This window comes from Corapipo altera, unplaced genomic scaffold, assembly GCF_003945725.1.
Source record: "Corapipo altera isolate COAL_440 unplaced genomic scaffold, ASM394572v1 48, whole genome shotgun sequence".
NCBI lineage: Eukaryota > Metazoa > Chordata > Aves > Passeriformes > Pipridae > Corapipo > Corapipo altera.
In genome coordinates this window covers 2,679,102-2,693,549 of record NW_020884931.1, presented here as the reverse complement: position 1 = coordinate 2,693,549, position 14,448 = coordinate 2,679,102, and the positions used below count along the sequence as shown (strand labels likewise).

The following is a 14,448-nucleotide window of genomic DNA, read 5'->3' as shown; positions in this document are numbered from 1 at the left end:
ACTGACTAGACTAATATAGCAAGTGGTAAAAGAAGGTGAAGGCTGCCAGCAAACACAGTGCATGTTTCAACATGCTGCTCCTGCATACTTCAAAACAGTCAAGTACTCTGCAGCAGCAAATCCACATGAAGTGCCAGGGACATAAGTTTGAACTTGCTGTTCATTCCTGCTGTAAATAGACTGATATATCTTCTATGAACTTAACTAATTCAAAGCAGACAGGGGAAGCCCTTAAGATTTATTTTTAAGAATTGGCACTTGTGTGCTGGTTGTAAATGAAATGAAGCAGTCTTATCAGAAGAGTTCAAATTGCTTTGCCAAAATAAATAGATGGGACAGACTACATTACGTCTTCACTATCGTATCACAACAGGGCAAGTGATGAATGATGGATCTCTCAACATGGCTAACTCAAAACTCTCAGTGCATATTTTATGTCAAAGGGAAAGGAGATCTGCACGGTTCTTCTCTAAGCGTTTTTTGAATCCTCTGATGTTATCCACCAAACTGTAGCTTTTTTAAGCCACTGGAGGTTGTATTTTGGATTCGTGAGTATTTAATAACCATGGTTTCTTGTTACCCGGTTGTACCCATGCCGTTTCTTCGTGCTGAATTGTGCAAAGCCCTCTATAAACAGGACTCCTCTATACCTCCATGACCCTGGAGCCATTTGTTCCAGCTGCCAAGAGCACCAGGCTTCCTGAGGCACAGGAGCAAGGAGCAGGTGTGTGTCAGCCATGCCCGGGGCACTGCCGGAGTATTGCGCATGCACCTAGCGACTGGGTTGCCTACATTAACACTGAAAAATGGGGACTCTTCAGCTTCCCTTTTTCTCTACTTTCCTCTCAGAAACAACTACAAACCCTGGACTTTGAAAACATTTCTGAAGCAAATGTGGCTGAACAAAGAAAACTTCAAGAATTTTACTTAAGAAGTCGTTTTTATAAAATGGCGTTAGCTAAAGAGTTCCGTTCTGCCTGGCAAATAACACAAATGCTTTGTCTCACTGATGTAATGTATATGCATACATTAATACACTAAACTACAAAATATCTAAGCAACCTACTATCCAGGAAATATATCTTGTGTTATTATCTAGGGACATCAAAAGTAGAAAAACATTGGTGCTTTCAAAATAACATCCTAATTCTTTTCCTGAAAGCAAGTTCAGCATTTCTTAAATAAGAGCTGTTTGAGTGGCTGAAGAATAGGTGGGAGCCTTCAAACTCTTACCTAGCTGGCTTATTATTCTATAACTGGACAAAATGTGTTAATTTAATCAATTTTTCTCATTTCATTTTCCAGTTCCAAAGTTTACTGATCACATAATTCACATCACAAAATTCAGATCACAAAGTCTTTCAAACATGGTATCTATTTATTCTCTGTTTTTATACCGTTGAAAACAGTTGAATCCTTTTCCATGACAACATCCCCTATAATAGGGGAAACAATAGTAGTAATTAAGAAACAATAATAGTAACAATAGTAGTAATTAAGACAGGACAATTTTTTTGTTGTCAGGAGCCTTCATGGCATGGCATTCAGAAGACTCAAGCCATGAAAGGATTAATCAAGAGTAGTGTAGCTATAATTTCCGAAGGAAGAGAAAATTGTTTTCCTATTTGGCTCCAATGCCCTCATGCTGCTAAGAAAGGAGCTGCATGAAGTTTCATAGTGGGAAGGCAGAACTTCAAGGGCAGCCCTTTTGGAGACTAAAAACAGACAAATTAAAATGTCAGCTGGAAAAAGCCCAGGATTTTTTTTTTTTTTTAACTCCACACACAGTTAAATTAGAGTTGCCATAGTTTGTTAAACATTGAATGCCCCTCCCAAGAAGCAATGGGGTCTATAATTACTCCACAACAGGTCAAAAAGCCTTCTTGTTTCTCCGAGTTCGGTATTAACAAGCTGTAAAAATTCTCTTACTCAGAGTTTGAAGCAATAAAATGACTAGTCAAGGGTTGTAAATTAAAGTGCAAAGAGAAACAGATGAACTTTGGTAACAGCTATTGCTAACTGGAAAAAAAAAAAAAAAGGGAAACTTGTGAACTGTGAAAGTAGTCACAATACAAAAGCAATTTATTTCAGCGAGGGGAAAACCCCTGACACCAATGGTAAACCCAGCTTTCTTAACCCCACTCTCTACTGTCCGTTGTGCTATGCTAAATGGTGTTTGTGGGATGAGATTTTTCTGCCCAGCTCATGGGTGTATTTATTCACCTTTGCTTGGGGTATGACTACGCACACAAATTAGAGTGAGGCAAGAGTGGGTGGGGATTTACAGCGTGTTAGCTGCTCCCTGGAAACTGCCTCTGTGCATGCTGTGACCCTGTTTTCATTGAGGAACACAGGGCTTCTGCTCACTGCTGGGCACAGCTGTGTCCATAGGTTGTTGATGTGGGTTACCTGACAAACTATAAATCCACACCCTCACTAGCCTTGCAGCAACCTGTACCTATATAAGACAAGTCCAGCACAAGCAAATTCAATGGCAGACACCTTCAGGTTGTGAGAGAAGTACTCAGTGTGCCTTCTGATAACACCACACTGAGAGACAGGACAACTATCTGTCTGTATAACCATCTGCTTCAGTTCTGCCCACAGCACAGAGATGTTCTCATGTGATAAAACATGTTAAAAACCACTTAGGACTCTTCAAACAATTTTTAACAAGTGTTTTGACAAAGTTCCATCTGTATCTTCTTTCACAGAAAATGGCTAAAAAGGAAAAAGAAAAAGTATTAGATGCCAGAATTGAAACTATTTTAGTGTAAATGGAGCTTCTTTTAACTACAACTTGTGATCTGTTGTTTTCCTGTGAGCCCCTTCCAAACCTCACTAAACCAGTGAGTGTTCTAAGGGATCGGGCACAGTATGAAACCAAAAGGCTTGCCTTGCTGCTACACAGCAGTTGGTATGAGGAGTTACTAAGTATTTTACATCTAGTGCTGTTCATTTTAAGCAGCTTTGAACGCTGACAATAGATGTTCTAAAAAATGCTGTCAGTAATAGAGCCACGGAGATGTATTTTCAGGTAAGTAAAGACGAGGATGACAAACCTGTTACTGACCCCACCCTCTGGAGTTAAGACTAAGCCCTGGTAGAGAGGTGAGGATGCCACAACGTATCAGACAGGTTGGTTTCTATGATCCTCAAAGACGCAAATAGAACATATGTTAATGGCATGAGCATTTCTCTCCTGTGGCTACACCCTGTCTAGTTTTATGAACCTCTGAACCAACAGCCCTTTACCTCTTAGTAGCTACTCTTACTTTTAGGCAAAGGTCTCCAGCCCAACAGAGACCCAGGTTGTGGGCTTCTGAAGCCAAGGACAGTTTTATGAGGGTTGCCACTGCCTCTGAACTAATTTCCATCTCCAGTGTGCATTAAAATTTTGTCAAAATACACAGACATATTTTTAAACTTTTTTTACTATTAAAAAGAAGTCACAATATAGAAAGAGGCAAAAAAAACCCCCAAATGTGTAAACTAGCTTTTTTTTCCCTAGTGTTTGGAAGTTGTTAGACACTCAGTCTAGCAGAAAGACATGACTGCTCATTTGTTTTCTTACTGGCTCTACACCTGACCAGCTCCATATGGCTAAAACATCGAAGTTCTCCAAGACTCTCAATGTCCTTATTATTCAAATCAGCATAACAAGACTTACCTGTTATATGATGGTTTTGAAACCTGCAGGAAAAATAAAAAGTGCAGAAGCACCAGTTTTATTACAGTTCCTTGAGCAGCAGCATATGTCAATTTGTGATGACATGGAATATTCAGAAACATGTCCTGGACAAGATACTGTATATAATTTCTCAACACTGTTCTCTTCCTACAGTCCTTTCACAGCTTCATTCTGTGTAGATGGTCCGGTCTGCCAACAAATTTGAACGCAAACATCCTAAAGCTACCCTAATAAAGTTCCTGAGCAAGTCTATAACATAGGTGATGTATATAGTAACATCTACTGTTCAAAATAGCTGTTGTCACTTTTGAGCGTGTTTCTGATTGTTTCTTTCATTGTCAGCCTTAACCAGTTAAAAGCCATAATGAATTTTGAAAATCCATTGATTTTGTTAGAAAAACCTTAGCAACATTATGTTTTGCTATCTGCTATAATGCATGACCTATTTTCTAGGGACCAGACTTTGGTTATCTTCACAAGGGTACACCCAAAACCAATCAGGTTTGCAGCCTGTGAAGAATCTCAGTTAGAGCTCGATTGCCAAATACCCCAGTGGCACTGATCATGTTCTCTCCACTCATCTCTCTGATCTGCTGACCACAGTGCATGTCACAGCCCCACCTTGCATCGTTTCCTGATACTTCAGGAGTGACTCACACATCCTTGCGACTTTCCCTGAAAGCAGATTTCCCCACTTTCCTGTGCCTGGGGAGTTTCACAAAGCCCACTTACCAAATTTGTAGTGAAGACCTGGAAATGACCCGGTAAAAACCTAGCTCAGATCCCAGTATCACACTAATTCTTATTGGCTTCAGAAAGAGCTGGATTTATCTCTTCAGATCTGATTTGCAGTTCACAGAAGTCAACAGAAAATCTCCTCCTACTGGTGTCAACCTCTCCTGAGTACTTTAGTGAATAGAACTTTATTCTCCAAACAGACCTGAAGCAGATGTAAATTACAGAGCAAAAGTTGAAAAATGAAGATCGCATCAGTTTTCCAAATATAGTTTCACCTAGTTGGTGTATGTAGGTCTTGGTGACCAAAACTTTTTTTTCTTTTTGCTATATGGCAGAGTCAGTAATGTGCTCGAAGCATTTAAATTATAATTTGTCTGAGCTGTAATTATGATTTAATAAGAGTAAACCACAACTAGCCTACACTGCACTGCCTAATCAGCATTCAGCTATTTGATAAGAGGAGGTATCTCCAACAGTTGATAAAATTATCCTGTTTATAACCAATATGCGAGACCTTACCTTTAAAGCTGTGGGCTGAGGAAAGTTAATATAGAATAGCCATTGAATAAGGTCACGTATTCCAGCACAAAGAGTTAAAATTGCCACAAAAGTTACAAAGAATACACTGCCTCCCAACCCCCCGGAAACCAAAGTACTTGTGGATAAAACTACTGCAATACTCAGGTCCTTGCATCTGTTTAGCCACATGCCTGCTCTACTGGCTTTGATTCTACGAAGATACTTCCCTCAACTGTGAAAGAGGGTAAGATCAACACTATTGTGAATGGTCCCTCATTTCCATTGTCTTGCTGGGGAACAACATCACATAGAGCAACTCCCCTTCAAAACTACTGAGCAACATTTAAACAATTATTTTTTCAGATTTGGAAACCTAGTAAAATCATACATTGTGAGCTCTTTATTAGGTCCTGCAAACTGGACCCAAATTAAGCACCATACTACGAAAAGCAACATGATACATCTATCTTTGTACCACAGTTATGGTACAACTTTCTATAAGTAACACCTCACAGTTTGTAATGTGTCACACTAAAGAAAAACCACTGTAAGGGGCTTTACAGCCTTAAGACCATTAAATCCTTTAGATACGAAAGGTTAGGGCTATTTTTTACACTTCTACACTTTGTAGAAGCAGGGCTGTTTTCAGCAGTAGCCACTCCATGGTTTCAAGACTGCAGAGTAAGGCTTGGATTTTTAAAACTAGGCACAGAGGTTTGTCTATAGAGAACAAGGGCCAGGAGGAGAAGGAGGATTAGCATGCACCCAGCCTGTTCTGTTCTTCTACATTTAAGTATTTGTAATAAAAAAAATAAATAAGAAAAAAGGGCAAAAGGCTATAATAAAATTTATTGTTCCTTATTATTAGGGCTTGTGTCATTCAGCTTGGCAATTTGATAACAAGATAACTCTTCTCATCTTGAACAACCTGGTAGATTTACATAGAAAATGAGCTTACAGTAAGGCAGGCGTTTCTGAGCCCATTGATGCTGCTCATCTTTCCAAAAAACACCATCATTTGACAGCAGCAATGCAAGATGTATCTGAGTCTTCAATCTTCCCAAGTTTTCATACTGCTAGGATCAAGCTTTTATTTTGAGTCTTTGACAAGTGTATCAGAAGAATATAAGAAGCCACAAAAAAACTCAAAGAGAACCAAGATAAATGCTGCAAAACACCAGCCTGGGCGGTACCAGGAGCAAACCCAAAGAACAGCTCTTTAACTTGGACCCATCTGAGACAGCACCTACCAGATTGCAGCAGGGCGCTGGATACAAAATACAAAACCAGATACAACACAAACAAGCTGCGCACAAAGACAAACCCACAAAGATAGCTCACCTGCATTTCATTTCAGAACGTGTAAAGCTTCCAAAGTTTCATTAACTGCGGTCTGCCTGTACAAACGCAGCAACATGTTTTTATTGTGCAGTGAACTGGTAAGAGAAAATTTCAAGTCTTTGAAAACGCTGTTAATTTCTCATACGTGCAGGAACAGACTTAGAGGGATGTCATTCTGCTTTTTTCCTGTACTAAAATAACTTGTTTTTCTCAGGTACTAATATATCTTTCAGAAAGATCTATGCATATTTTTTAACTGAATTAATAAACTCAAGCTTCAGAACGTATTTCCAGTGTGGCATATCTTTTGTCTTCCATTTTGGCATTGCTTTTACTCTTAGGAAAGCCATTTTAAAGCCTGCAGCAGGCTTTCGCGTGTTTCCTTCTCAGCAACTTCGCAGGGCTCTGGCACTACTTCTCATTTTGTAGGTTCCCACAAAGCTGTGCTGCTCAGAGACAAAGCACCCAGGACTACGTTTTCCTGAACAAGGAAATGCGGGTGTTGCAGCACCAGGAGCGACTCTTCAGAACAGCCCTGAGGTAGAGAGCTCTACTGGGTATAAGAAACAAACAAACAAAAGAAAATAAAACCGAAACACATAACCAGCACAAAGATCCTTACGAAATAGTTCATTCTATACAGACAAGAGTTCTGATTTTTAAGTTAACTGAGGAATTATCAGGAGCTATGTCCAACACAGAGCAGCTCACAGGGCATCCCCGGACGCGAACAAAGCTCGCTATGGAGTACGAGCATTCACTGCTGGCTCTCGGCTCGACGAGGGGGGAGCGGAGACACCCCCCGCCGCCCTCCCGAGGGAAGATCCCGGCGGCCACGCGGCCAGGGCAGGGACCTCGGGGCGGCCGCCCCAGCGCGCTGAGGGTCAGCGGCCAGCGCGGGAAGCCCCGCGCCGGGAGGGGCGCCGGCTCTGCTCTCCCTGCCCGTGTGTCACCGCGCAAACACGCCCGGGAGCTCCCTCGATGACTAACAGTTTCTCCTCGACGGCGGGGGCAGCTGTCCCCCGGATCGCCGCCGCAGCCCCGTCCCGCCGCCCCTCACAGCGCGGGCGGGGCGGTTTCGCAGCCCTTTTACCGGGCACGGCCGCGCCTCGGGACGCCCCTCGCTCCGCTGCTCCCCCTCCCCATCCCGCCAAAGAGGCTCTGCTTGGGCCGGGCCGGGAGCGGTTCCCGCCCTGCCCCATCCAGTTTCGCCCAGGTGCGGGGGGAGGAGGGGGCGGCGGTGGTTTAATGCGCGCTCGGCTGTCCCGGGGGAGGAGCCGCCGCCGCCCCCCCCCGCGTCCCAGGTGTAACCGGAGCCGGGAGGGCGCGGCGCAGCCACCTCCACCTGCGGAACCTGTCGGGCGGCTCACTCCGCTCCGCCGCCGCTGCCGTGCACGTACCGCTCCCTGTCCGCCCGCGTCCCCGAGGACTTTCCCCCGGCCTCCCCGCGGCCCGCCGCCCGCCCCAGCCATGAAGCCGCTCTGCGGGGCTGCGCTCTTCCTGCTGCTGCTGTTCTGCACCGCCGTCTGTGCCCAGCAGAGCTGTGAGTACCCGCATCCCTCCGCCCGCCCTGCGCCCCGCTCCCGACGGGGCTCCCCCACCCCGGGACCCCCTCCCGCCCCCCGCTGTCCGCGGGGCCGCCCCGGCGGCGCCACCACCAAGTTGCACCCCCCTCCCTCTGGAGGTACAGGGAGGGATCAGAAGCGCCCGACCCGCGCCCCTTTGTCCCCGACCCGAGGGGAGCCCCGGCGTTCCGAGGGAAGCTCTCGCCCCGTTCTCGGGGAGGGAGGGCGGGTGGCCAGGTGGGAAGCGGTGGGCTGCGGGCACGCCACGCCCGGGCGGCGAGGGGCGGCTTTGTCCGTGCTTCCCGGCTCCCGGCGGCGGGGCGCGGGCGGCGGTGCCCGGCTCCCTGCCCGCCGTACCCGCTCACGGCCGCGCTTCTCTTCCAGCGTGCATCTGCGAGATGAACAAGCGTGTCACCAACTGCAGGATAGACAATACGAAGTGCTTGTGCGACGCCGTCGGCTCCGGCATCACCGTGTACTGCGACACCCGTGAGTAAAAAGGGCACGGTGGGGAGGCAGAGCGCCGGGATATAGGTGAAAATGACCCTTGAATCCTCAGCAAATAATGGTAGTAAAAAAAGAATGTTTCTCCCTGGCCTTCCAGGTCAAGTGGTGACGGAAGATAAGCGTTTAGGGTTCCTCCCGTGCGACTCCTGTGGAAGTGTGTACGCTTATATTGATGCAGGCTCTCCCCTCCTCCTCCATATTCTTTCTTTAGTGGCAAGGATTCCTCAAAGATGAATATTTAGCTTCCTTGCAAGCACATATCGTCACTTTTCCTACGAATCTGGAGAGGAAAGAGCCTTGTCTCAAGACCTTACTCTAGGTTTGAGCTCAGCTGAGCTGTAAGTGAGCCTTTAGCTGTAAAAAATGGAAGCTGTAAGACCTAAGGCTGGACTTCTTTGTCTTGAGAGGCCGACATACCCAGTTGTATTGACTTTATGCACCACCTTACACCTTAGACACCTGCTCTTCCATGTAATGGCTTCAAATCTGGTTGCTGCTGATGTAATCTCGTGTTTCTACGGACTAAGAGCTCTGTTTTGGACATGCGTGGTCTGATGCTGCATAACGTGACTTTCTGGTTATTTTTAGTGACTCCAAAATGCCTGTTGATGAAAGCAGAAGTGATGGGCTCAAAATCAGGGCGTCGTGAGAAACCAAAAGATGCATTTGAAGATACCGATGGCCTTTATGATCCTGAGTGTGAAAACAGTGGTGCTTTCAAGGCGAAGCAGTGCAATGGAACCACCTGTTGGTGTGTGAATACAGCTGGTGTTAGAAGAACTGACAAACATGATGCAGACTTGAAATGCAATCAATTAGTCAGAACGATGTAAGTCTTTCAACAGGGTGTGCTGTGCATGAAAACATTCCTGTATGAGGCTCTGCCTTGTGTGAATGATGTGCTGAGAATGAATGAAGATGGGGCAATAAGCACTTGGTTACTGCTGGGGTTTTTTCTTCAGAAACAAGGAGACCTTGAAGGAGTTTGGAAGGGGCCTTGGTTGCTTTGTTTTTATCTCACTGTTCTGTTTTTTAACCTGGGGTTAGATTTTTTTTTTTGGTATGAGTTTTATAGGCACATGCTTTAAGAATATTCATTATACTTTAGTTGGATCATCATTGAAATGAAACATGCTGAGAGAAATGCTCCTCTGAACGCCGAATCTTTAAAGAAGTAAGTGATGATTGTAAGATGTCATGTCATGTCTGCATGCTCTACTAGATACCTAGTGTAATTCTAAAAAATTTTTTAAAAGCACTGTAAAACTTATGAACTGATTTGTAAGACAGCTGAGACGTGAGCTTCGAATCCTTCATAGAAATGGCTTAATTTTTTATTGGAAATAAATTAACTGCTGAGATTCATTTCCATTTAAAATTGATTTCTACCTTTTTTTTTTTTTTTCTAAAATCAATATACTAAAGGAAGGGGGAGGTGATAGGTGATACTGGCTGGAAAGTAAACTGACAAAGATGGCAGCGGGACTACATAGAAGCAGCGGGAGAAAAAGAACAGTTTAGTTATTTTACCTGTAACAAAATCCTATTTCTCTCTGTAAGAGGTCATATAGCAAGAAAGATATGCTTGTAGCTATTAGATATTTCACTTTATGGAACAAAAGCTGCTGCCCTCCAGCTCCTCTTCTGTATAACACTGCAGTAGTGTGTTTATTTTTCAATAAGTGCATCTTCGTTGTTAGGAATAACTGAACTGTAGTATACTTTATAAAGAGAGTGTACTGGATTTGGTTTGGATGGAGTTAACTTTCTAGGTGGCAGTTTGTAAGGTGCTGTGTTTTAGACCAATGACCAAAACAGTGCTAATAAGTCACTAATATTTTAGATGTTGCTGAACAGGGCTTACATAATGTCAAGACCTTCTCAAACTCTCACTCTGCTGCCCCAGGGAGTAGGTTGGAGGTGGCCAAGAGGCTGGGAAGGGGACAGGGCTGACCTGAATTGACTGAAGAAATAACCCATATTGTATAATGTTACGCTCAGCAATAAATCTGGGGGAAAGTTTTTCCCAAGTAGCCATTGCTAGTGCTGAGTGATTGTTGCTTTTGCATCAATTGGGGGTTTTTTTTCCCCCCACCCAATGCTTTCACTTATCAAACTGTCTTTATTTTGACCCATGAGGAGTTTTTTTCCTTATTTTTGCCCTTCTGATTCTTTTCCCGATCATGCCAGGGGGAAGTGAGTGAGAGACTATGAAACATTTAGCTGCTGGCTGAGGCTCACCCCCCACAGAGAGACTGCAGGAAAAAACAATTACACTGGTCTTTTCTGCTTCTGAAATGATATGTGTAAACTACTACTGTTTCTAACACGTGGCTTTAATATCCTTACAGGTTCTTCATGGATACAATTACCAATCGCTATTTGCTGAATGGACGCTATATAACTAATGTTGTGGTAAGAGGCACATAATTTTTAGTAAAGCATCATTATTTTATTTTGCTGTGAGTAACTTTGAAAACGCTTGTTTGACTAATGCAGTAGAGCATGAGTCTTATTAGAAGCTCTCAAAGTAGTGACACTTATTAAGCAGTTAGCAAATAGCTGTATCTGAACTGAATGCTGAGAAATTACACTGTTCTCCTTAGTCTGTAGATGAATTCTTTGCTTCCATAAAAAAGTGGAATTTGAATCATACTGTAAACAGTTGGCTTGAGATGAAGTATCATAAACTTGATCCAGGATGTGGGTTCGTGAGGTGGATCATAATATTTTGCTAGGCTTTAAACTCCTTCTTAATACCACACTGTATTTTTTGCAGTATGAAAAGCCGTACATTACTATTGATCTGAAGCAGAATTCCTCAGACAAATATTCTGGAGGTGTGGATATAGCTGATGTGGCCTACTACTTTGAAAAAGATGTAAGTGTGTCCTAGGTAAAGTCTGCCAGAGGCTGGCTGTGTGTATTGCACTGCATTCGGGAATCTTGTTGTGTACAGGCTAAAGCAAGGTGAATTATTGCAGGGCCTGGATAAATGCCTACTATGATGGGAACTAGCAAGTCTCTCCTTTCCTATTGGTTTTTAGGTGAAAGGTGACTCCATCTTTCATACTAACAGACTAAATCTCAGCATTGATAACGAAGAGCTGAAGCTTGAGAGGACAGTGGTCTACTACGTTGATGAAATAGCACCAGAGTTTTCCATGAAGTCTCTGACTCCTGGCCTGATTGCTGTCATTGTTGTAGTAGTGATAGCAATAGTTGCTGCAATTGTTGTTCTGGTAAGTTCTAACAAAGCTGCCAACGGTGCAATTTGGGAAGTAATAATGTACCAGGGTAATTGGATGCTGATAGAAACAGTCTCCCTCTCTAAATTGGCTCACTTCTGCAGACTTGAGAGGTGGGAAATTGATGATAGGCATACTGTTAAAGTTAAAACTGAAGATTGTCACCTGAAAAACAAGTATAGGGAACAATTCACTGAGAGTAAGAAAGTACCTCTTGCTTTAAAGTAGTTGAGAGTGACACACAACCTCTTTTGTACCTCACTTTGGAAGGATGGGGGAAGGACAGCTTCAAGTTTTGTGTTTTAAAGCCAAAAGCAGATTAAGTTACAAGTAAATCAAGAATAAAAAAAATTGTGTTCTCTTACAGGTCCTCACAAGGAGAAGAAAAGGGAAGTACGTGAAAGCTGAGGTAAATAATTTTTATTTGTGGTCTACATATGGGGAGGAGGTTGACCAGAAACTCCGAAGTTTGGTGTAGGTTGAAAGCTTGCTTTGGGTGCTTCGTCTGTGTTCAAGGAGACTGAAAGTATTCGCATTCTGTAGCTAGTTTTCACATCTGTGTAGTTCTGCACTACTTCCAGTGGGAACTGGTGATCTGCTGTTTCGCAGATCTGGGGGGTGGGGTGCGCTTCTGACGGCAAGTACTACTTTACATATCTATGGCAAGGGGCTGTACAATCCACAGGAAATACTGATTGTCTTGTTCTGTAACGAAGACCTTTACTGAGGTATTTGCATGCAGGTTGCAGTGTCTATTGAAGAGCTACTTTCCAATGGAATAGAAAACGGTGCTTCACACCAAGTGTGGAGTCTTTTGTAAAGTAATTCAAACAATGATGTAGCTAAATAAAAACGTCTGCTTCATGCACACACCCTAAATAGTGCTTTGTTCTTAACAAAAAAAAAACAAAACTGGTGGTTTTAGTATGGTTGATAGTGTTGCATCAAACGCATTTGCTAGTAAAAATCCAAGCTGCTAAATCCCACCTGACTTCTTGAGTCTTAACGTTGAGAAGTAGCACAACTGTTGATTTCCCTCTACCTCCTCCCCTCAGGTGAAGGAAATGAATGAAATGCATAGAGGACTGAATGCTTAACGAAAACAACTGAAGACAAGCAAGATTCAAACAAGAAGACAGCAAACATAATTGAAGGCATGGATCTTAACTCTTAAAAGTTTCCTCCTGAAAGGGAGGCAGTTGTGCTCACTTACTGATTGGTAAAACAGCCAAGATTGGTAACCATGCTTTTACTATTTGTTGAGGGTTAAATCTTAAACGCCCCGTCTTACTCAAGTCAAACTTAACTATTGCTCCCTGATTTTACTTTTTTTTTTTATGATGATAAAATGAGTTGTCATCTGCTGTTACTAGGGTTTTGGAGCATACATGCTTAAATGGTTATTTTGCCCTTGTGGGAGTTTTGTTGAAAATGATTGTGTAGCCATATTGTAATGAGACTGTCTCCTGTATAACTAAACATGATGTTTTTATGGCAGTTTGTACATATTTGAAGTTGCTGTAACTTTTTTATGACTTGAATTAATAAAACTTGGAAACAGGCTTCTACTTCTTCCATGTTGAAATGATGATCTGCTAAGTTATCATGCTTACAAATTTGTAGTTTATTATTTCCTTAAAGGAAGCAACCTCAGCATAGGTGAAAATATCCTAGAACTCCAGTTAAGCAGTTTGTATTAGCCATCTAATATCTAAATAGCATGATAGTTTTTCTTGAAACTGTGAAAAGCTTGCAACAGGAGTGAAATACGGATTGTTGTATAAAAAATCAAGATGCTGAGAATGTAGTAATTTCAGGAATGCATAGACTACTCTTTCAAATGCTATGTTAGTATTTAAAATAAGCCTCTAATCTAGAACATCTCTGGTGCAGGGTTGGGGGTGGGCAGGTTTGGCATCTGATAGTGCAGCTGGGGAAGAGCAATTCACACTATTACTGTGATTTGCTAAGCTGTCCATTGCAAAGCTGTTGCACAGCAAGAAGCTGTTTCTGCTTTTGTTACTGTTCACTGTCCTGGAGGCAGACCAGACTTACACAGGCTGTCTGCCTCCCAGAGCCTTGGACAAGAGAGCTTGCTTTGACTGTCAGTAATCAGTGTCACATATGTTGGCTAGAAATCCATCCAGCATATCTGATTTATAAAGGAAATGCTGTAACTCCTGTTGCCAAAGAAATAATGAGATGCAAGATAAGGAACTGAATGACAAACCTTGTTACTAATGTGGTGTTTGTTTTGACCCCCACTGCCCAAAATGGGAAAAGTAGGATAAACTACTGAGAGGATATTTTATGTACTGTTCATAAAATTAAATGTGAAGCACACCCTGTCTGTGTGCCTGGCAGATACCACAGGGAAGTCGCTGAACTGTGTTGATGTACCTCTGTCACAGCTCACCAGGATGCCTTCTGCCTTTCAACAGGGTGGTACCTGACATGCTTGTGTTGCTGTGTTGGATATTGTACAAAAGTCCTGCAGTAGGGGGTTTACTGGAGTGTTTTGTAGCCTGTTCCAGCAGCTTTGTCAGTGGTAACTTCTGTAGGGCAGGCTCTCCCCCTGCTGATACATGCCACTCCCTTTGTGCCCAGGTATTTGGGCGGTTTGCTGAGGTATGAGTTTAGTACAATTCTGTAAGCTGTTAAATAAATAAAGCCAAGTTTTCAGTAAGTTTCTCTTGTGCTGAGTCCATGTGTTTTATTGTCTTCCCCAATGGTCCTGTGTCAATATTCTTTAACTCTCTTAAATGCCTGCAATATGGTATCTTTGCCATTTCTTTCTTCTCCCTAAGATCCTAATGCCATTGTTTTCTCTCCTGCTCTC

The 14,448-nt window shown here is 43.1% G+C and overlaps 1 protein-coding gene across 1 annotated transcript; it reads left to right on the top strand.

Annotated features, from left to right (window-relative positions):
* The first annotated feature begins 7,684 nt into the window (after positions 1-7,684).
* Positions 7,685-14,275, top strand: EPCAM (epithelial cell adhesion molecule). Its single transcript, XM_027659351.1, has 9 exons — positions 7,685-7,832; positions 8,239-8,343; positions 8,950-9,190; positions 9,470-9,535; positions 10,713-10,776; positions 11,141-11,242; positions 11,409-11,603; positions 11,977-12,018; positions 12,665-14,275. The coding sequence occupies exons 1-9, from the start codon at positions 7,760-7,762 to the stop codon at positions 12,704-12,706; spliced, it is 930 nt and encodes a 309-aa protein (XP_027515152.1). The 5' UTR covers positions 7,685-7,759; the 3' UTR covers positions 12,707-14,275.
* The last annotated feature ends 173 nt before the right edge of the window (positions 14,276-14,448 follow it).

Coding starts and splice junctions, on each gene's coding strand:
- EPCAM (XM_027659351.1), top strand. CDS start 7,760: ATGAAGCCGCTCTGCGGGGCTGCGCTCTTCCTGCTGCTGCTGTTCTGC. Junction 10,777..11,140: donor GCTATATAACTAATGTTGTG/GTAAGAGGCACA, acceptor TATTTTTTGCAG/TATGAAAAGCCGTACATTAC. Junction 11,243..11,408: donor CCTACTACTTTGAAAAAGAT/GTAAGTGTGTCC, acceptor ATTGGTTTTTAG/GTGAAAGGTGACTCCATCTT.